The sequence below is a fragment of the Podarcis cretensis genome, assembly GCF_951804945.1.
Source record: "Podarcis cretensis genome assembly, chromosome: 9".
In the NCBI taxonomy this organism is placed as follows: Eukaryota; Metazoa; Chordata; class Lepidosauria; order Squamata; family Lacertidae; genus Podarcis; species Podarcis cretensis.
This window is the reverse complement of record NC_137178.1, coordinates 27723654-27746394: the sequence shown is the minus strand read 5'-3', so window position 1 is coordinate 27746394 and position 22741 is coordinate 27723654. Positions and strand designations below refer to the sequence as shown.

The window sequence follows — 22741 nt, the reverse complement described above, 5'->3', positions numbered from 1 at the left end:
AGCATTTGGCTGGTGATGTTTTCTCATCTGCTGGGTTGTTTTTAATGGTGGGTCATACATCATGCATTTATGTGAGAAGCTGGATGTTTTAACTTTTTGGAAATTTATGTATCACTGCCTTTGAATTGTCACTTTGAATATTACTGTAAGTTTACTTTGGTCATGTCGATGTAAACCTCCTTGGGTTTGAGGCAATAAATAAATAAAGGGATTTTTTTTATTTTAAGGTGGAAAAAGAACAGTGCATTTATTGTACCTGCCTCATTTCCATCACTTAGCGCCACAAAAGAATTCTTCATAAAACGAGTCATTGCTTGACCTAAGCTATGTTGAAAGGATTGCATAGAAATGTAATTGTAAGAGCAATCATAGCTAGAAAAAGGCAACAGGTACTGAATGTGCCACTTCTACAGCACACAGAAGTTGGTGGTATATGGTGTATTCATATCCCGTCTTTAAAGATTCTCACATTTTGTAACATTGCCCTTACCCAGAATCATAGCACTGTAGAGTTGGAAGGGACCCTGAGGATCATCTAGTCCAACTCCCTGCAATGCAGGAATATGCAGCTGGTCTATACAGGGATCGAACCTGCAACCTTGGCGTTATCAGCACCATGGTCTAACCAACTGAGCTATCCAGGCTCATCAATACCCATGTGAGCATGTAAAAACCACCAAAGTAATATAAAAATGCATATAATCTTAAAGTATTTACAGATGTACACATTAGAATAAATAAATAAATGTATAGGGAATTTTTCATACAGCCCTCTCTACAAATCACTGAAGTGGAAGTACATTAGTTTATCTGGTTTCAGACCTACTGAAATCAGTGAGGACAGAGGACCCAGGTTTGTTTCAAAGTGCAAGAGTTCATTCAATCATTTAATAAGACTTTAGACCTCCTATTATGTAGCAATTTCTTACACCACCATGCTTATAAAGTGGTTCTCATAAAACAATAGGCGTAAAATAATACTGTGCTGGAATTCAAAATGTTTTGTAAAATCCCACCCCAAAAAAAAATTCTTGTGGAGGACTCTAGTATCCCACTCAGTTATTTTTTCTTGCAAAACCAACATGGATTTTCATGCATAATGTAATCTTTTTCCATATGCTGATTTCCATGGGATTTACTCAAAAAAGGGCATATGACAGAACCAAACTTTGCTTTTTTTAAAATGGGGTTGTTGCTCCATGAACAAATTGGTCAGTTTGAAAGACAAAGAAATAATAATCTCGGCTATCTAACACAACCGAGAGCAGAACCCAATCCAGGCCCACTGTATTCTGTGTTCACTATCAGTGTGTTGTTGTTGTTTTAATTAAAAAGAAATCCTTTTAATTTGCTTTGTGTTTGTATTCAAGCAACCATTGCAAGATGTTTCAAATAGTGTCAGCATTCCGGGGGGGGGGGGGGGCAGGAATGCCACAGCAGCTTTAACCCTGGAAACACAACACAGCTGAACTGTTTGTAGAAGTTCCAGAAACTTTATGCTGTAAAGGGAAATGCAATCTCTTTGCTACCATAAATGTTTAGTGGTTTGTGGAGTTTTGCATTCATGCTGCATTTGTGATATTTTTAGTGCATTGTGGACTTTTATATCCCTGCTGCCCCAACCATTTTACAGACCACTGTAGTCATATACATAGACAGCATGTAATGGAACACTGTAAGATTCTAGTGCACCACAAAAGTGCCAGGCAGTAGAATTCATGCGCTGATTCACACATGTGCTGAGAGCTGGAACACCTTGGTAATCATCGGCAAATCTCTTCTAAAGGAATGGCAAATTTAACCTGAGCTAGTCTTTCGAGTGCTAAAGCACATCAATGAACTTCAGTAGCTTTCCCCAACATTGTCATGAGTTTTATCTACATTCAGAAAGGCAAGCAAGTCCTGAATGTGCACACAGAAAATGATGCACGCTCCAAATCCGTTACTTCAAAGGCACTAGGATTTTGTTACATTGCCAGTTCCCATTTTGTTTAGCCAAGTGAAATCAACTAAAGAAATGTAAAAATGCATGTAATCTAAAAGGGTGGTATTCAGCTCAGTTTTACTTAGAACAGACCCATTAAAATTTATGACCATGATTTTGGCTTAGTTGAATATCAGACAAATGCCTTCGTATTACAACCCAGGATTTAGGGAAGTTTTCACTTATTCTTTCCACATCTATACAACTCTTGGCATTTATCTCTTGCCCTGGGTCTGCAGAACAGGAGGAAAATACACTCCAGGCCAGGGGACCAAGAGTCGCTGGGAAGTTGCACCTGCTGCCTCCCAGAAAGACCACCATGGCAAGGAGATCAGTATGGGCCCATCTATCATCACGAACTCATTGGCAGGCTCTCTTTTTAAGTGCAGTCCACACCAGGAAGCTTAAAAACACAAGACAGTGAAATACAAAACCAGAAAGTGAAATAAGGCACATTACAAAGGTTATTTTAAAAAATCTATCGACCAGAAAAAGGAGCAGCTGAAGGAGCCCGGTTTCCCCCTCCCTGCCAGAAAAAAACACCCTGTGTTAATGCTTGCTTTCCTCTCCCCTATCATTCCATTTTCCCCCCTTTTGTATCATGAGATCACATCCACCACATACATTTAAAAGACATTGAAAACACATAGCTTTCCCCCAGAGATTCTTGGAGACTGTTGTTTCCTGTTACAGAACTACAGTTAACAAGCTACAGTTCCCAAGATGCTTTCAATGTGTTTTTATTGTGCTTTAAATATATGGTGTGGGAAGGTTAGTCTGAGTTTGCAGTGAGTGACGTGGCCTTTTATCTCTTTACAATGCTTAGAACATTTAAAGTGAAATTTGTGGTGGTGGTGGTGGTGGTTATTTATCCTGTGTATCACAGTGCTGGTTGTGACTTCAGATTTACCACCTCTTTCCTGTGATACACCTGTGGAGTGCATGGTATTAAGCTATGCACACAGCAAAAGTTAATTTATACCTCATTAATGAGGTATGATTTCTGAAGAGTTTAAGTAGAAGGAGTCCTGCAAACCTGCACTTTAAGAGTAATCCACAATGGTCAAACAAGACATATGTCTCTTGAATCTGATTTTTCTTTTTCTAAAGCAACTATAAATCAAAACACTGGAGTGTTGTAGAGAGGGGAGAAAAAATGTATGGAAAAATATTTCTCTTCCTATCTCACATCCTGATTTTCTAATCGGGCTGAGATAGCCAAACTGGCTACAAAGGACTAGACAACAGTGGTCTAGTAATACCATGAATTGTTCCATGTGCAGCTTAACTTTAAGTGCATATCATCTCTATCACAAATATTCTACATTCCTTGGTAAAACATTCTATTATGACATATTGCTGCTGGATGTTGTGTGTGTGGTCCAAAACTTTGCAGGGTTCCTATGTGCACAGCGGAACTTCTTGAAATCTGAGATGACGCTCTTTCTTTTCCATGATGTGGGGATTCCTGTCATATACCCCAAATAGTCCACAACTCTTAGGAGATAAAAGGACAGCTTCTGGTAATACAGAGCTCTGTTTGCACACCAGATCCCCAGCATGCTGGGTTGGGAAGTGCACATTCCAAATTCATATGCAAACCAAAACACAACGGTCTTTGAAACAAATTACGCAATGCAGTTCTCCAGCCAAGTAATGTGTTCAAAAAGTGTGCATATAAATATACTTTTCGGCTTTGGCCCCAACTTGGTGGAACACTCTATCACAGGAGACCAGGGCCCTGCGGGACTTGACATCCTTCCGCAGGGCCTGCAAGACGGAGCTGTTCCGCCTGGCCTTCGGTCCGGGCCCAGTTTGACCCCCCTCTATGGGACCCTGCAAGTTACCTCTTTGGCCCTTTTATCGGCTTATGTGGGACCAACATGGATAGCTGGCCCTGATGAATATTTGAGGTTCCCGACCCCTATGGTTGTAATTCATGGGCAGTCATTTAATTTTATCCTGATTCTAATTTTAAGCTGTAATTTAATCAATTGTTTGATTGTGTTTTAATGTATTTGATATTTTATGTTAGCTGCCCTGAGCCTGGTCTTGGCCAGGGAGGGCGGGGTATAAATAAAAATTTATTTACATACAAATACTTGCTAGAGAAAATAACATACAAATGTATTACAATAGGGGAAATTGCTTTGCAGAAATGTCTTTATACGCAAAATTGCATTTAAAAAAATGTAAGTAGTAAAAATTGCATTAAAATGCAGATGCAGTTTCATTAGGATTATTTTTTAAGTCACAAAAGTGATATGGAAATGTGCACTTATTGTTGGCTCTAATCCCATGCTCTTTGTAAACCCTGGCATATGCAAAGAGCTTGCAGGGGAAAGGAGATTTATATCATATCCCAGCAGAGGATATGTGGCATCATATGCTATCTAGTCCCAGGAGACCTGGCTACAGAGAGGTGGTTAACTGCGGTCTTGAGTACTGTATGATACAAAAGCAACGGATAAGGATAAGTAAAGAAATGAGGAGTGGGAGACAAATAAAATAAAAGAGTTATCTATCACATCGATAATATTTTCCCTGTTTTGCTTTTAGTTTACCATCGCTGTTCAGTCACCAGCTGTGCGCCATAAAACCCACTGAGTATCTGTGCATATTAATGCTGCTGTTTGAGCCTCTGTATCTGCATCACCCGGCTCTTTTTATTTTTAACAGAGCTACCTTAATGTTGCATTAATGCAGGTCTCCTGGCTGAAAGAGGAAAGCAAATCATACCTCAGAAACTTGATTGTGTTGCTGGCAGCAGTACAAAAACAGCTGTAAATGTAATATATATGGACTCCACCAAAAAGCATTTGATAGTGTATCACAAAAAAAAAGTTACTTGCAAAATTCAATTAAATCAAATTGGCTCAGAGCAATGACTTGACACATGGTCCAAAATGTAGCCAAAACCCATTTTCAAATCCCAATGATACACTTTAATGTATTGAGTTGTAGTATCTTGGAAACTGTCTAGGCGCTGGCCACAGTTTTGTTTCAGTATTCAGTCTGTATATTACTTAGGAGAAGAGAAGTGGTTCAGAACAGAATCATTAGATTTGCAAATTCTGGAAACATGAGCATGGGCATAAAAGGGAATCATGGGACTGGGTCCTTTTTATAATGAAAGACCCAGAGATGAAAGAATTGTGCTCTGTGCCAGATGCTGCTCATCACCCATCGATCTCTGGCACCAAACCTTCAACAGGTTTACTGTCACAAACTACAAAACACACCCAAATACACACTTCAAATACAGTTTAGTCAATATGAGAGCCACATGGACCCATAGCCAACCCTCTGGGAACAGCTGCCATACATGGTGGCATTCAACTAACTTTATGTTAGAGTAGACCCATTAGGCTGGATTCAGCTAACTTGTTGCATGCATGGAACAAGCTTCTCTCATGCAATGGGATGGTCCTGCCTCTCCTCCACCTGCACCCTGTGCTCCCAAAATTAGCTCTGGAGAGTTGGGGGGACCTGCTGAAGAAATGTAGGGGAGCAATCCTGGTGTGCAAGCAGACCTCATTCTGCACATGCATATCCCAGTTAACGCTACATCCCAGTTAACGCTGACATGGCTAAGTTAGGTCTATTAATTTAATGTTTCTACTCTGAGTGAAACTTTGTTGAAGACCTGCTATTACCTCTGACAAAGAGATGTAGTCTGCAGCCTTGCACTTTGCTGTCTCTCAAGAATAATTGCTATAAATGCTCATAATCGGTACAACGGTCCTTATATAATGAAACATTCACAATGGTAAAAAAAATAATAACAGGAAACAGAATCTATCTCCCCAAAGGTCCTCATTTGTGCATCCTTCTGTCTTTGGCGGCTCAACTGCATCCTCAGTCCAGGCTTGAGAAGATAAGCATTGAGAATCTGAGACAGGGAAGGCAATGTGTGGCACAGGCATGCATGGAAGAATCCATAACTGCTCATTAACAGCAGAGACAAATTTTAGCCGCAAAGCTCTCTCTGCATGCATTCCATGCAGTGGCCTCTGGCTAGTTCAACCACATGACTAGCATCACCCCTATATAAAGAGAAAGTATATGCAGTGTTGATATACTGTCCTAAACAAAAGTCCATGGGATATGATGAACGCTTCATCAAGGAAGTAGAGATTAGGGTCGATCTAAAGTTGCAGGATCTTGGGTATCTCAAAGCAGACAACTGGCTCCAGCGAGGTCTGGGGTTAAACTGAAGCCTTTTATCTCTCCTAAGTTCTGTCCACTCACCTCTTTTGAAGCCTTAAAGGGATAGTCCTTTGGCCTAGAGCCTAGAACTCCACCAACAATGAATCGGCTCCTACTCTGCACACTCAACAGGCACTGAGGAGCATGATACCTATGGTGTTAAGGGAGCCAGTTTCACCAAGGGATGTCATCTCTGGGGTTCAAAGTTCAATGAGGTCAAGGGACAATGTTAAGATGAGAACATAAGAACACTGCTGGACCTTCTCATCCAGCATCCAGCTTTCAGAGTGACCCTATGGGAAGCCCATGAGCGGAACCCAAGTGCAATTGCATTCTCCCCACCCGCGATTCCCATAAACAGATACTCAGAGGAAAACTGCCCAGTAGTTCTTTCAGAAATAGCATTCGAACAGTTCCACTCTTTCGCCCATTAAATCTGAGAAGTGAGTGAACAGTGGTTGCTTTGCATTTGGCTCTTGAGATATCATCAAAGTTTTAAGAAGGACAGGAAGTTTATAAATAGTGTCTAGATCACATAGCTTACTGAAAACTGCTGAAGTAAATTCCCATCTTGAAGGAATTGCTCCTTTCGTCGTAGAGTTGAAATTGACTAGGGGTTTTGATTTTGAAGCCCATTGTAAGTTTTGCTATTAAAGCGAAGGAGCTTCTTCCGATTTGTTATGTAACTGGTGGAAGGAAGAGACTGTCCATTTCACTGCTGTCTGTCACAATCTTTGCACAAAATTGTCCCATCTTAAACAATAATACAGTATTAGACATTATTTTCTTTCTACTACAGTGGCTTGAAAAAACAGTGGTGAAACTGATAGACAAGAAACCCCCTCACTATAAAGATGAAAAATGTGTAATTGTCATTTCCTTTAAATATACACAAATATAAACACAGCTGGCCTTTGAAATTAGCATTTTTCTGAGTTTTGTAATACAGTTCTCCAAAGAGAAATGTGTATGTTGTGCAATCAAGAGAGAACGGGGGGTCAAGAGAGAAGAGAGAGAAAAGGGGAGGGCCTTCTATCTTCTATATTGTTCATAACTCCAAGGAATATTATGTTTTCAGTCACAAGTTGCCATTGTTTTCAATATCACCCTGCTATAGCCGTACTAATTTACAGATCATAGATACAACCCCACCAAAGTTAAGTGCTTTAAAATCCCATTAAATCTAATGAGAGATTTTAAGCATATCATTAACACTTTCATTGATGTGAACAGAACTTAAATGTACTTAATTTTGACTAGTTTGTGCCATGAGCTGCTTTGAAACAGAGCAGAATAAGTTTGGCCTCCATATTTCCAAAATTAGAAAACAGAAGGAGAGCATTTAAAAATAAACCTGCATCTGTCAAGATGTTTCCTCATGATTGGGATTTTGTTAGCTATATTATCAATAAATTAATCCAAAACAGATTTTCTTTTTCACCAAATATTATTTTCATAGCTTAGAATTCTGGTGCCCAACTCACCTTAAGAGAAAGAAAGACAAAAAGAGAGAAAACAACAGCCTTCTAATTTCACCTGTTCTTCTGGTCCAAAGTAAGAAATATTGTAAGTATTAATATGACAGCAATATATTATCTATGAGAATTTACATTATATTGTTTTAGCAGTAAAGTCTCCAATCCACTTTTAAACCTGTTCTTTAGATCCTTGTGACTCTGGGGTTGACTGCGAAGCCCTTTGTTTTGTAAGCTGTCTTGGTAGTAAAAGAGGTGATAGCAATTCTTGTATGAAGGAAAAATGGGAACATATTGCCCTCTAGTGTTGAAAAATATATAACTGGAATGAAAACAAATGAGATTTCATCTAAGAATGCTCTACTTCCCCCCTCCCCCCCCCTTTTCTGGTAGCAAAAATTCAAAAGGTTTTTTTTTTTGTTCTTGCTTGCTGTAAGGACCACTTATTGATTTGTTTAGGGACAGTGAATAACCCTAATGAGATTGTAAAGCCCAAGATGTGTGTGTGATATTTGATGTATTCCAAAAGTGAAGTTGCAGTGATTTATCAGTGTCACCAGAGCTTCAAAACTGCAATGAACTCTTGTGGAGAATTTCACATGATCTGCTGTATCTGTCTAGAGCCTTATCGCTTTGCAGGAAGCATCTGAAACATTACAGTTAAGCAAGAAATCTATAAACATTGGCTTAATCATGATTATGATCTCAGTAATTAAGCAGCAATTGAACTGTTACTAGCTGTAGTAATATCAGTAGTAGAAATGATAGGCGCAGTAAACTGGCTATATGTATCATTACATTTTAGTAGGCTTTTGTTGGGGGGGGGGACTTTCCAGTTATACATTCTAATATTCCAGTTATACATTTTTATATATTGTCTCTGCTTTTGAAGCCTTATCTAGAAAACATATTAATCCTTGATACTCCACCTGTAGTATGGGAGCAGTAATCAATAGCATTCTAATGCTGAGCAAGGTTAAGAGTGTTAAGCACTTTGCATACTGTAAGTATTATATAAATATCCATTTTAACATCATTAATTTCTCATTTCTATATTTACTCAATTGTCATGTTCGGGGGGCCTGCCAAATCGATCATATACATGTATACTTAAAAGTAAGACTCACTGACTTCCATGAACTAACAATCCTATGCACGCCTACTCAGAAGTCCTATTAAATACAGCAAGCTTACTCCCAGGTAAGTATAGTTAGGTCTGCAGCCTTGTTTCCAAGTATATGTGTATAAGATTGAAGCTTGACCTATAAAAAAACATCGCAGTTATAATTGCCACGAGTCAGACCTCTCCAAATGGAGGGTGGGGTATGCTGGATTTCCATGGAGAAGACTGAAGTCATCATTAATGATTGAGAAGAAGCAGCAGCAAGGTGGCCCAAGTGATGTATCACAGCATCTAAGACCAAGCTTATGACATTGGGTAACAATCTACAAAGCACTGGATATGAATACACTTCATTGAAGTTAAACAGAAAACTACTATGGGTAGTCAGTCGGCAACGCATGAAACTCTTAATCTCTGGGTGGCGGTTTCAAGCCCCACATTGGGCAAAAGTTTCCTGCATTGCAGGGGTGTAGACTAGATTGCCCTGGTGGCCTATTTCAATTCTACAATTCTGTTATTTTATTTTCCCAGAGCCAGGGCTGGCTCTGCTACAGCATTAGGATGACATTTGCCACGTGCTTCCTAAGCTAGTCTACTGTCCTCATGTGCAGTGGAAGAAGATGCCCTATGGCCAGTCTTAAAATAAGGTTCAGCTACAAGGCCATCTACATGGGAGGGAGGGTGATATCTTGTCCTTTGCCTCAGGTAGCAATTTCTCTTGGGCCAGCCCTACATAGCACATGCTTGGCAGTTCAGAATATTGAAGAGAACAGGCCCTGCTGTATATGCGGTTGAATTATCTGGCCCATAGATTGGAGCATGTCATTAAAAGGGACTAGAGACTTCTGTGAAAGGAACAAGTATCCCCCCCCCCCAGCATTTTATCAAGGCTGCTCCACCTACTGATCTTAGAGGTAAGACATGAATTGTGAAGGCCAAGCTATAAACCAGTCTCCATTCTCCCAGTCACCTGGACTCTTAAAAAAATTGATATGGGTGCCAAGAAACATAAACATTCCACCCCACCACTCCAAAACAGATATAGGTTGTTGTTGTCTAGAATCTGACAGCAGCCTTGCTATAATGCAAATGACCCTTCTGAGAGCAAGACCAAAAAATCCCAAAGATTTCACTTGCTGAATGTTTGGTTAAGATTTACCTTAACCTAAAATACCTCTTTGCCATCATTCTGCTTGCAACTAACCTTTAAAGTGAAGTTATCTTAACCTTAATTCTGCTTTTTTGTAACACGATTCATTCCAACTCTAATTACTATAGCATTTAAAAAATAATAATAATAATGATAAATTATAAATATTTTTCCACACTTAAATGACACTATGAAGGCATCCCACTGTCGTCATCTATGGTGGAATCAATAGAACTTTTTTTTTAAAGGTGACTAGCTTATTTAATTAACACATTTTAATTGCTGTATGGATTTTTCTTAACCTACTCTAATTTCTCACTTTGTTGCAGATAATGTTAATTGTCTTCTCCATTGATTATTGGCAACTGGCGCATTCAGTGAAGACGACTTCCAATATAGATTTCCAACTCTTTGGACTTCCAGCTCTGAGAGTTTCATAGTTTTGAACACTCCCCTTATAAATGCATTGCAATGGTCACATGAACGTTTGGAGAGTGGTACTGACACCATCACTTGCTCTGTTTATAATGGCACTTTAGAAGGAAGAAGCCAATTGTTGTTTTTTTAGTAACTAAATGAACAAACATAAAGTGCTGCAAAAAACATGAATCTTATTGTGAAGCTTCGTAGAAGTTTTCGAACATTGGTCGTTCTCTTAGCCACCTTCTGCTTAGCGAGCATAGTCATTTCTGCTTATTACTTGTATACAGGTCACAAGCAGGAAATAGCCCTCATTGATACCACAGGAGGGGCGGAGTGTGAGGATCTTAAACTCTTGCCATACAGGTCAATGGAGCTTAAAACGGTGAAGCCCATAGATCCATCTAGGACTGACCCGACTGTGCTGCTCTTTGTGGAGAGCCAGTACTCTCAGCTCGGCCAAGACATCATAGCCATTCTGGAGTCAAGTCGGTTTCAGTTTCAGATGGTGATTGCATCAGGAAAAGGGGACCTTCCTCCACTGGCAGACAATGGCAAAGGGAAATACATCCTTGTAATCTATGAAAATATTTTGAAGTACACCTCCATGGATTCATGGAATAGAGAACTCCTGGAAAAATACTGTGTGGAATACAGTGTTAGCATAATTGGTTTTCATAAAGCCAATGAGAACAGCTTGTCGAGCACTAAACTCAAAGGATTTCCATTACATCTCTACAATAATGCCGCTCTGCAAAACTGCTTAGTAAACCCCCAGTCTCCTCTGCTTCACATTACCAAAGCCCCAAGGGTTGAGAAAGGCCCATTACCTGGTGAAGACTGGACCATTTTCCAATATAATCACTCCACTTATCAACCAGTGCTTTTAACAGAATTTCAAGCTTCCAAACCATTCCCAGTATCACTGCCTAAGGCTTCTCTCTATGCCACAGTGATTCAGGACCTGGGGCTCCATGATGGGATTCAAAGAGTTCTTTTTGGAAACAATTTGAACTTTTGGCTGCACAAACTCATTTTTATAGATGCCATCTCCTTCCTGTCAGGGAAGAGGCTTACATTGTCCTTGGATAGATACATTCTTGTCGACATCGATGACATCTTTGTTGGGAAGGAAGGGACAAGGATGAATGTTAAAGATGTGAAGGTAAGACAAGAGTGAATGGTGAAAGCTCTTCTAAGCAATACATTTCTGACACATAAAGCATCAGAAGGCTAGTAATACCTCTCAACAGTGTTTTGTCCTGCAGTTTGCAAGCATCCACCAATCCTTTCACTCAGGGGAAGAGAACCTGGGACAATCATCCTTGACTTTGCTGGCTGAGGCTGATGGGAACTGGCATCCAACAACATTTGTAGGGCCACAGTTTTGCCATCCCTGCTATAGGTGTTTAAAGGATAGAGGTTAGGCGTTTTATTTATTGATTCATTGCCTGTTGTAAAGCTATCCATTCTCCAAACTTCTCAAAAGAACATATGAGTCCTGCCTCCAATCTGATCTTCACAACAGCCTTGTGAGGCGGGTGAGGAAGAAGGATCTGATTAGCCCAAGGCCATCCAATGAGCTTCACAGATGAATGGGAAGCCAGGTCCCTTCAGTCCCTGTCTGACACTCTGTCTCCAATACACCACACTGATTTTTGTTTGTATTTAGGCTTAAAATGTCTGGATTTATTTGTTTCCAGTTAGAGGACTTGTCTCTAACATTTCTGCTAGGGTAAATTTTGAGGTGGGAAGCTAATCAGAACTACCTGTCCTCCACATCTTAGCAATGATCGTCAGGCTAGTGGACCAATGCTTTTGCTAGTAAGAACAGCATCAGAAGGGTGGCAAACCCAAAAATAGTGAATAAACAACTTGGTCATCCAAGGGAGCTCACTGAGCTCTGGATTTAGTAGGCCTCAATGCACCCATGGGCCACTATGTAAAACAATTAAGTGTCTTTGTACTAATAAAGTTTGCATCCTGCTAAGACACTCTTGTTGACTTGAAGGGAAATGTTCTTGGAAGTTACAGCCAAAGGAATCCTCAGGGAAGAGACTGGGCAAGCCTTACATACAATTTTGAGATTAAAAATAAATTAGCAGGACTAGCGATATACCTAATTAAATTCTCCCTGGGAATTGTCTAAATGTATCTAAATATCGAATTAATCATCATTATGGGAGCCAAAACTACAACCATTTCTCCATTTCAGTACAGAGAGATTTTCATTTATGGGTGATTGTTCACCTTGTAAATGCTGGGGTTTTTTTCCTCTCTCTCTCTCTCTAAGATATATACAAATATATATACACATATATAAGCACCCTCTTTGAGCTTCTTTTCCTCACCTGTTGTCCTGGCCACAATTCCAAAGAAATCAAATCATAAAGATAGGGCATGGCTCATCAAATGTTTGCCATTTGATTTCTTTGTTATCCAGGCCAGGACAACAAGTGGTGAAAAGAAACCTGAAACTCCAGCTGTTCCCTAATGAATCAAACAAAGGCCCGTATAAGGTTCCATAATGAGATACTTTGAACCACAGCCTTAAAATGTTGCATCACTTAAATTGAACAATCTGCTTTCTGAATAAATTCTTTGTTGACTTGTGTATATATGGATTTGCAAACCTCTCTCTTTGTTTTTGCAGAGTTTTTTTTTGCTTTTCCACCCCATGCATAGTGTCTCAAATAACCTTGATGTTAGGAGCTGCAGAAATAAATAAGAGGCATATCCAGATGCCCAGCCAAGTCCAGAGACTGTTCTTTGTTTTCATTGGGGTGGAATTTAATGGTGCATTCCTCATTCTCAACCCCAGCAGCAGGATCTTGTCCAAGATTTTTCACTTTGAGCTTCTGACAATACGTTTTCCTGATGGAAAAAAAAATCAGACAGAATCATATAGAACCTGGGCATCAAAATGACATTTTTTCCAGCATAAGCTATCCATTAATCAAGATATGCTGAGGCTCCTGTCCGGTCATATCTGCTTTCTGGGGTTTGGTGATTAGAGACTTAATAGGGCCTTTTTGATAGCAGCACCTTAATTACAAAACTCACTTAACATACTTGCTTGGCACCATCTTTGCTATCTTTCATGCCCCAGGCAAAGTCCATCCCATTCTTTCAAATGGTACTAGAAGATCTCAAACGCTTTTTAGTAATAGGTCATTCATTCATTTATTCAGTTACTAGTTACTAGTTACATGTGTGGGTCCCCCCCCCCCGTGTTATTTTTGGAAGCTGCCTTAATGCCACACCTTGAGAACAATAGAATAAGCATGCATACATACATACATACATACATGTGTGTTTGGGGATGTTCTATTTTTACAGAACTAGAATATTTGCAGTGGAAATCAAGTCCATCAGATTATGGTGGCTTTCCTGGTTATATGCAATATTGTATCACACTTCTCACTTCTGTTACCATAACAGCAGACTTGCAGCCTCAATGTAACTAAATTTACTTGGAAGAAAGTGCAATTTGTTGCAGTCAGATTTCTGTAATTAATTGCACTTAGGATCCAATCTTATAAACTATCACTCCACATTAGAGTTCCAAGAATTGGGGGCAAAGTAGATGTGATGAGTGCAGCCATCCACATGCCTGCCTCATTCACATATTATATTTATTTGCATGTATTTATTATTTTTATAGCCACCTATCAATAGATATTCTTCATGTGGCTTTAAACAAAACAACATAAAAATGCAAGGAAGAATAAGAGAAATCAACAATAAATAATAAAAGACAACAACAACAATGAGACAACATAAAACAATTTACAACCAAAACTTAAAACAATTAAAACCCTGGATGAATTAAAAGGTGCTGAAATGATCAGAGAGGAAAAACCAGGTGAACCTCTCTGGGAAGGTGACTCTGTTCCTGGTATGGCTGCTCCTGTGCAGGCTAATATTTGGGGTATTTTTTTATTTTTAAAAAACCAAGTGAGAGAATATGAAGCTATATAACTCAGACATTACAGCCAACTATGTGTTCAAAAATGCTTTCTGCCGTAAAACAACAACAACCACCTTATTTCTGTAATGATTCTGGGCTATAAAATTTCTGGTCTTGTAGGTTTCTCCATCACAAGAAATGGGGAACTCACAGACAGATTTCTCTAGACATTTTGCAAAATCAGGAGATATTTTCATATTACTGAAGCGTGTATCAGAATTGCATTTTGAGAAACTATATGCCTTCCAGAAAATCAAGCAGGTACTTAAATGTCGCTATATTTTTTGGTGAACACTTTGTGTGGCTTAAATGTGTATTTTAAATACATTTTTCATTAGACAGTTAAATGACCAATTTTGTTTGGTGAAGATTATCTGAAAGTTGCTTATGGTTTAACCAAAATGGAGGTGGTATGGACATTAGACTTGAGCTAAGGTTATGGTTTGCCAGGAAATAAATGCCTATGAGATATGACCAGTAGCCTATGTTAGGGTTTGACCAGGAAGTGGGGGGTGGGGAGTGCATTTGGGGTTTGTATGCAAAAAGTGGTTGTTGAACCCTATCTCCCACATCTATTGTATCCTAATCCTTCTTCCAAGGAGCTCCGCATAGAATAGATGTTTTTATTATCCTCATGAAAACTCTATGGGAAAGGCTATGCTGAAATATTGTGCTGGGTTAAAAGTGAGCATCATGGCTGAATTGGAAATTGAACACAAATCCTCCCAACTCCTATTCCAACACCTTAACCACTACACTGCAGACTCTCTAATAAACACAATGAGAGCTCAAAATAGTATTAACACTACAGATAATCACTGATTTTAGGAACCAAAATTCTTCCATATGGCTGTATGGAAGGCAGAAGTTCTGGAGAAAAGTACTGAAGAACAGCATTCTAATCTTTTAGAGTTCTTTGAGAGGAACAAAAAGCTCATGGATAGGAGTGGTGAAGTAGGCACTGTCTCCTTCACCAAAGACTCTTGAGTAAGTTTAGCATTCATGGGGTAAGAGGATAAATCATCTAATGGATCAGTAATGGCTGAAGGAAAGGAAGCAGAGAGAATGAATGAATGGACCGAGCTCACAAAGTAGGGGTGTAAGAAGTGGGCTCCCCAAATGATTTATATTGGGACTGGTGCTTTTAAACTTGTTTCATAGAGGTGAGCAGGGTGGTGTCCCACTGACATCAACAAATTGTTCAGGGATTGTGAAAAGCTTCGAAAGGATCTCTCTGAACTGGATGAAGGGTATTAAAATGGCAAATGGGGTTCAATGATAAGAGTTGCGCTCTTCAGGTAAAGTTCCTTGGTTTCCTGTTTGCTTCATTCACAAAGTTTGCAGCAGAAAAACATGACAGCTATCAGAATTTTCTCTGCACTCAATGGATGCATGAATGGAGTAGCCAGAGGCACAGCCTTAATCCATTTTGCTACCTGTGATCAATACCTTCCTATTGATAAAAGATGTTTGCTGTCAAGAGGGAGGATACCTGCATAATACAACAGCTTGAGATTAATCAGGAGCCTGCATTTAGCTTTTAGCAGAAGCTTCTGATTTTTAGTGTTTTATTTTATTTGCTTTCAAATAAGATTGGTTTCTCTAGGTATTTGTTAATGAGTCATTTACAGGCCATAGAATTTTAGAGTCCATTAGTATCCAAGCCAAGTTCTTTCCTAATGAACATTATACAGTACTGAAAAAACAAAATCTCTGTGATTGGTTTACAGTAAGGGAAAACTACTGAGACTTAGAAAACTATCTATGAAGACTCACAGAACTGAAAATCAGTTTGCATGACCTTCCCCAATGAGTTTAAGCAACCTACTCTGCAAGAGAAGGAAAAGGTCAGGAGGAGACAAGGAGAATGGATTAAATCTAAAGCATATAGAGCTGTGGTTTATGTATTTCTGGCTGCCTAATGCTCTTTTTTTTAAAGATTGTTCTTTTCTGCTGTGTTAAAACACTAATACCTGATTTAAATGTTCAGGAAGGGTCCATGGTACAATCCTCACAGGGCTATTCCATCTCAGGATACTTGGAAAGAGGGCTGCTCATCTGGATGGGTCTCCACGATAAAATATCCCTGTGCATGAAAAGAAAAATGAAGACAACAAAATTCTAGCACAACAGCCTTCCTGACCTTTTGGTACACTGGTTTTATTTTTTCCTATGGCATTAGTTCCAAGCCCCACCAAAAACCCTAACTTGGGGTGGAAGCAAGTTCCTTATCAAAGGATATAGCACCCCACCACTGAGTTAAAAGTTAGACCTGGCTAGCTGCTGAGTAATACACTGGTACCTCAGGTTACAGATGCTTCAGGTTACAGACGCTTCAGGTTACAGACTCCGCTAACCCAGAAATAATACCTCAGGTTAAGAACAGTTTCAGGTTAAGAATGGACCTCCAGAATGAATTAAGTTCTTAACCCGAGGTTCCACTGTACAGCATTGGATTTTTGCTTTGCATTATGCTGTCTATTGCCCAGAATTGTTAAAAAAACAATTCTGGTTTGGTTATGTTGCATTTGCAACATACAATTCACCAGCTTCACATTCAAAGGACAGAACTGTCTGAATATTTCACAGTGTACTCAGCAGTGACTTTCACAAACCAGTTTCCCATTCGAGATGCAAATATTCAAGAAAAGGAAATTGCTAACAGACTGTGCAAAAATGATGCTCCAGGTTGACAAAATGTGTGTGGAAGGGGGAGTAGTTTCTTGATTGATCTGTTTGCTTTACACCCAGACCTCAATAAAATTTACAGGGTGGTTTGCAAAATTTCAAAGCACATGAAGCTAATTTAAAGTATAACTTAAAAAACATATAGCAATACAAACAGTAAAATCATTAGAAGCAACAAAACAACAACAATAACCATGCTTATTCTCACACTTAATCAACACTGAATGTGAACAACTTCACAGTCCTTATTATTTTCAGTATCCCTATCTTCTCCTTTTAATGGGCAATTCAGTTCAGTTCAGTTACCGGGGGGGGGGGGATAAACCATGACTATTATTTGTTCTGTGCTCAGGTATATCTACCAAGATGGAAAAATGCACCCCAAATGTATAGTTTCTCATTTGTTCTGAACAACTAGAAATACATTAAATACCTGGTGCAATTATAAAACATTTCTTGGTAGAAGGGCACTTGTTTTCCTATATGATATTAGGTGTTAAAAAGTGATTGTGCATGGCATGGTTTGCGTGTTGAGTCACAGTACCCACCCACCCCCCAATAATTCACACTTCACACATCAATTTTTTGTTTAAGGTTTTTGGCATAATTTTGGCCACAACTTTATTAAAATACAAAAATGTGAGTGGTTGCTTAGGCATTGGTGAAGACTATCTGTCCTTGCCCTCAGGGACAGAGCTGGCCTTCCGGACACCAGCGGAAGCCAGCTGGCCTTCCGGACACCAGCGGAAGCCAGCGTGGGAAACAAGTATTGGGTGAGAACTGAAGCTGGGCACCAGACCATCACTTCTCACCCTCATGTTCCTGTGGGGCTTGCACAGCCCAAGTCCGACTCCGGGGACAAGGACGAAAGAATGGCAAGCCCCTGGATTCCTTTAACGGAATTCCCTTTCGCATCATTTGGAGGGGTAGGCACTTACCCCTCCAAGCACCAATTTAACCAATGCCTAACCGCCAACCTTACAAGTTGTGACAATTTGCTACGCAGTAGGCAAAAACCAAATGGCACCAGCCAATCAGCCAGATGGCAAAATTCCTACCAGGCCCCCACACCAAGGTGAACGACCCCATGACAGGCATAGCAAGGTCAAGCAATCCAAAATTACCCCCCTTTAAACAAAAAGGGAGGGAGGGAGGGTGATCCGATGCAAAACGGCCGAGAGGCCGAGCCAACGTCTGGCCCTTGTATATATAGACTCTGACCCCTCCTCCAAATTGGCAACAATCAAACACCCCAGCAACCCAGTTTAACCATTTAAATGGTTCGGTTCCAACTAAATTTGCCTAGTCACTGGAGGGTGGCCTGTTCCCAACCGCAACATGTGCTCTCTGTTAGGGAGAACACGCTTTAGGAGCCTTCTCTGTGCATTTATTCAATTTCCCTCTGGGCCTCATGACCCTCAAACATTCCCTTTGGTTCGCATGTTCTAAGCATTAACCTTCATCCCTTACTTCTCAAATGATATAAAATGCCATTAGTCTTTGACACTTCCTTGGATTTTTGAAGGCCTCTATTTTTTACCCTCACCTGGTCTTTGTGCATTAAAAAGCACTTTGAACTCTGAAAGAGGCTCTCATTTCAGTGCCATAAAGACACAAATACATATAAGAGTCACACAGATCTTTTGATCATAGGGAATGAAATAGCACCATAACATCAGGGGACTATATCCTACATGTGTTCTGGAGAAGGCGTTAGGTGCGATAAAACTAATTATAGTGCTTCCATTTGGTACATTCTCTGATCCTTCTGAAAGAATCACTGATGTTATTACATACAAAGGACAGAAAAGAAAATGTGGGCTGCCCCCCCCATCCCAAATCCTTCCCCATCTGTGGCCAAACTTTTAGATATAGTTGGCATAAAATGTGTGTATAAAATCAAAAGTCTGTGAGTACCCCTATGTTGATAGTATAAATTACATTAGGTGCATTTCTTCTTTCTTGGCATTTATTGCAGAGTGTTGGTTGCCCAAGAGCATTAAAGACTTAACAAACATGCCTTCAACCTGGATATGATGCAAGTGCAAGGTGAGGGGAGCAGGATGAAAGGAAGGGGAGCACTGTGATAAACAAGTTCATGGCTGCACCCTGCTTCACACATTCAAAATTACACACACTAGGAGTCTGGTGTTCCTCTTCCCATCCATTTTCATTGCATCCAGTTTGAATGCCAACTTAAGGGTACTGTAAAAGATGCACAAAGAATGTGTTTGAGTCCAATAAAATTGTCAGAGGCAAGCCTACGATTCTCAGGGGTTCTGCTCACCTGTGGGATGAAGAACTTGTTTGACTTCATACGTTAATCTTCCTCATTAAAAATAAGAGAGATTCCCACAAAAGATGCCACATTACAAATGACAGACCACGCTGTGATTTCTGGTCTTTAATTACCATCATAGCCTTATCCAGGCGTTATTGTAAAATGCCACATACAAGGAGGAACACAGGACCAAGCATATTAACTCTACCCACTTGTGCCCATTCCCCCTCACCTTCCAGGAATTTGAGGCTAACTGAATCAGGTGTGGGTAACTTTTGACCCGCCGTACATTGCTGAATTACAACTCTCAGCACCCTCAGCAAGCATGTTCAAAAAGCTGAAATAATGGGAGATGTAGCTCAGCAGCCAAAGGGTCCTCACAACCGGCGTGAAGCAATGAAGCCTTCTGTACTCAGAGGCTTTTGTGTGATCAAGAACCCTGGAAAATCTGGGCTCTACATCATGTGAGAAGCCTACACATGTATAATCAAAATCCCAACATCTGACAGTCATTGTCAGTTCCAGGTTTTGTAATGCCCTTGGGCAAGACATCCTCCAAGGGCCTGCCTCTCTTAGTGAGTCAACCTCTTCATCACCATCTTCAGCAGATGCTCTTCTTCTTCCTCATCATTGCTACCACCAGGCCAATGATCAAGCAGGCAGTGGCATCTACTACTTATCACCACCATTATCAGGGCCACAGTGAAAGGCTGGTGGACAAACAAGTTGCAGTGGGCAAGAGGTGGAGTTGGTCTATGGAGGTCTTGTTAGTGGGGCCTACTGTTGGCAAGAACATGATTATGTCAACCCTTGGTGCCAATCTTGCACCCTTGAACTTGCAGAGAGCTTGGGGAACAGGGAATAGAGATAGCACATTTTTCACATGTCCCGTTCCACCCAGTGTGTGTAATTTCCAGTATATAATAGGATTGTGCCTTAATAGGATTGTGCACACCATTCCCCATCCTCCTCACTGGTGCTAATGCAATCTGCGTTTGGGGTAGACGTTTGACCCATCTTTGTCCCTAACCACATGTAATATCAGGCTGTCATCCTTCTTCAAGAAAATTGGCCTTCAATGAACATGGCTCAGGAACAAACACTGGAACTGCTGCAGGAATCCTATCAGGAAAGGAATTTCTAGTTTGGATTGAGAGGATTATATGAACTTCTAAATTAATGAACAGTTGCATGTACATTTCCAGGAACAGGAATTAAATCAATTAGTCCTTTTCGCACAGAGAACCAAAGTAATTCCCTCCAATTAGAGCTCTTCAGCTTCTCTATTCTTTGTTGAACAATGTGAAATATTTAGGAGAGTGTGGCAAAATTAAGCAGTGTATTAATAGTTTGTTCACTTGTTTTGGTTTTGTTCATTGCCTTACTATTTCAGGAAGCTAGACAGGAGGTAGCTAAAAAGGAAGCAACTCCCTTTTTTGGTTAAAGTAGAAGTATGCCTTTGAAGACCACATGAACATAAGAAGAGCCTGCTGGATCAGGCAACTGGCCCATCTAGTCCAGCATCCTGTTGTCACAGTGGCCAGACAGATGCCTGTGGGGAACATGCAAACTGGACATGAACACATAATATGCCTTGTTAATTGGTTTAACCACCAGCAGAAAGCAATGGATAAAGTCAATTTCCTCATCGGGTGGTATTCAACTAAGTTTTATTCAGAGTAGACCCACTGAAGTAAATGAACATGGCTAAGCTAGGTCCATTAATTTCAATAGGTCTACCCAGTGTGTTTTTTCTGGGGGGGGACCGCAGGGGTACACATACCCCTAAACATTTTGTGAATCTTTGTACTTTTGTCCATTTACTGTATTTATTTTCCCCTATTTGAACTATAGAATGGTGATTTTCCTGAGTCAAAATGAGAGTACCCCTAAACATTTTTTTTTTAGGAAAAAAGCACTGGGACTGGGTCTACTCTGATTAGGACATTGAGTCTGATTAGGACACCTCTATATCTGGATGATATTCTGCATAGTTTTTCCTCCCTACACAAATTATAAAACAATTTTAATGTCTTAAAAGTTGCTTATGTCCTTTTCAGATAATAATTACAAATATAGGTTGCATATTCTTTTCATTTCCATCAAGATGGCCTCTATTTTGTCCCACAAGTCATTCTGAACCTTAAAATGCTTCTATTTCCCACAAACACTAAATGTAATTGTCTTTAATTAGTGAGAAGCATTTGCCAAATCTTAAGCTCAACATAAACAGTGGATTTGCTGTTAGATTTTCTTCTAACACTATGTTGTTGTTTTGTTGCACTTTTGTAGACCTGTGTTGTTGTAAACATCCATGGCACCTGTTTCGTAAATGATTCATAACACTAGGAATGCTTCAAGTTGAAAATTTTCGGGGCATGCTCTGCTCAACTTTTAACATAATTTCAGCTTTTGAAGCTCGCTGTGTTCATGTGGACAGGCTTCAAAACCGTCTAATGCATTTAAGTAGGGAGACTTGGTGGATTCTATCTTTGCTAATTCTAATACAAACTGGCCTTGTTTACATCTTCTGGATTAATGTGTGCATTGGTATTTAGCCTGGAACTGACTTTGGCACTTGCTATATATTCTAATGAAGTTCTCATCTCAAAACCTTAGCAAGCTACATAATATATATTATGTAGCTTAGCAAGCTATATAATATTATATATATATATATATATATATATATGTGTGTGTGTGTGTGTGTGTGTGTGTGTATATATATATATATATATATATATATTGAGAGCAAGTACATTATTTTGTTATTTTGAGAGAAAATGGGAGTGGAACCACTGGAATGAATGATTAGGGGAAGCAATGTGAACCTTCCCATGCCACGGCTCTGCTCACTTCTGCCAGCTCAGCCATCCTCCTGCTGGCCACCAAACATGTGGGCAAAGAGGGTGATATCTCCACCAGCAGAGCCCAGCAGAATTCCAGAAATGTGGCATTTTGTGGGCATTGCTGAGCTTGCCTGGGTTCCACTAGATACCAAACCATTCTCACAACTGGCACTGGCCAACATTGGGCTTAATTCTTAACATTATTCCTGAATCTGCTCTGAGTCTTACTGTGGCTTTTACTTAAAGGTGCACTGTTCAATAGTGGGTTGGCTCCCCACTCTAATCTCCTGTCCGCTGCAGGCAGATCATTAGTGCACTGTCTCTTCCCTCCCCTTCTCCCATTCAGTTGCTGCCTAGATAAGAACTAGGCTGTGCAGCCTCACCCCCACCCCTCCATCTGATCCTGGTCCTGCTGAGGTCTGCTTCACTAGTGTGCCGCCTGCAGGGAATGAACTAGCAAACCAGATAATTGCAGCAAAAGTACAGTGGGGGCTGTTTGAAGGCCCTTTTGCAAACAGTTCCATGCTGCTCTTTGCAGACGAGAGCCAGTGTGGTGTAGTGGTTAAGAGCAGTGGACTCATAATCTGGTGAA

The 22741-nt window shown here is 40.1% G+C and overlaps 1 protein-coding gene across 2 annotated transcripts in view; it reads left to right on the top strand.

The window, feature by feature from the left end:
• The window catches only part of LOC307223872 (bifunctional heparan sulfate N-deacetylase/N-sulfotransferase 4), a 128672-nt gene that overhangs the window by 11571 nt on the left and 94360 nt on the right, over positions 1-22741 (top strand). The window contains exons 2-3 of one of the 2 annotated variants that reach the window (XM_079990211.1): positions 7653-7759; positions 10271-11526. In XM_079990211.1, coding sequence (XP_079846337.1) covers positions 10546-11526 — 981 coding nt within the window. In that variant the 5' untranslated portion in view covers positions 7653-7759; positions 10271-10545. The remainder of the gene's footprint in view (positions 1-7652; positions 7760-10270; positions 11527-22741) is intronic. The other variant, XM_079990210.1, reaches the window with a different exon arrangement.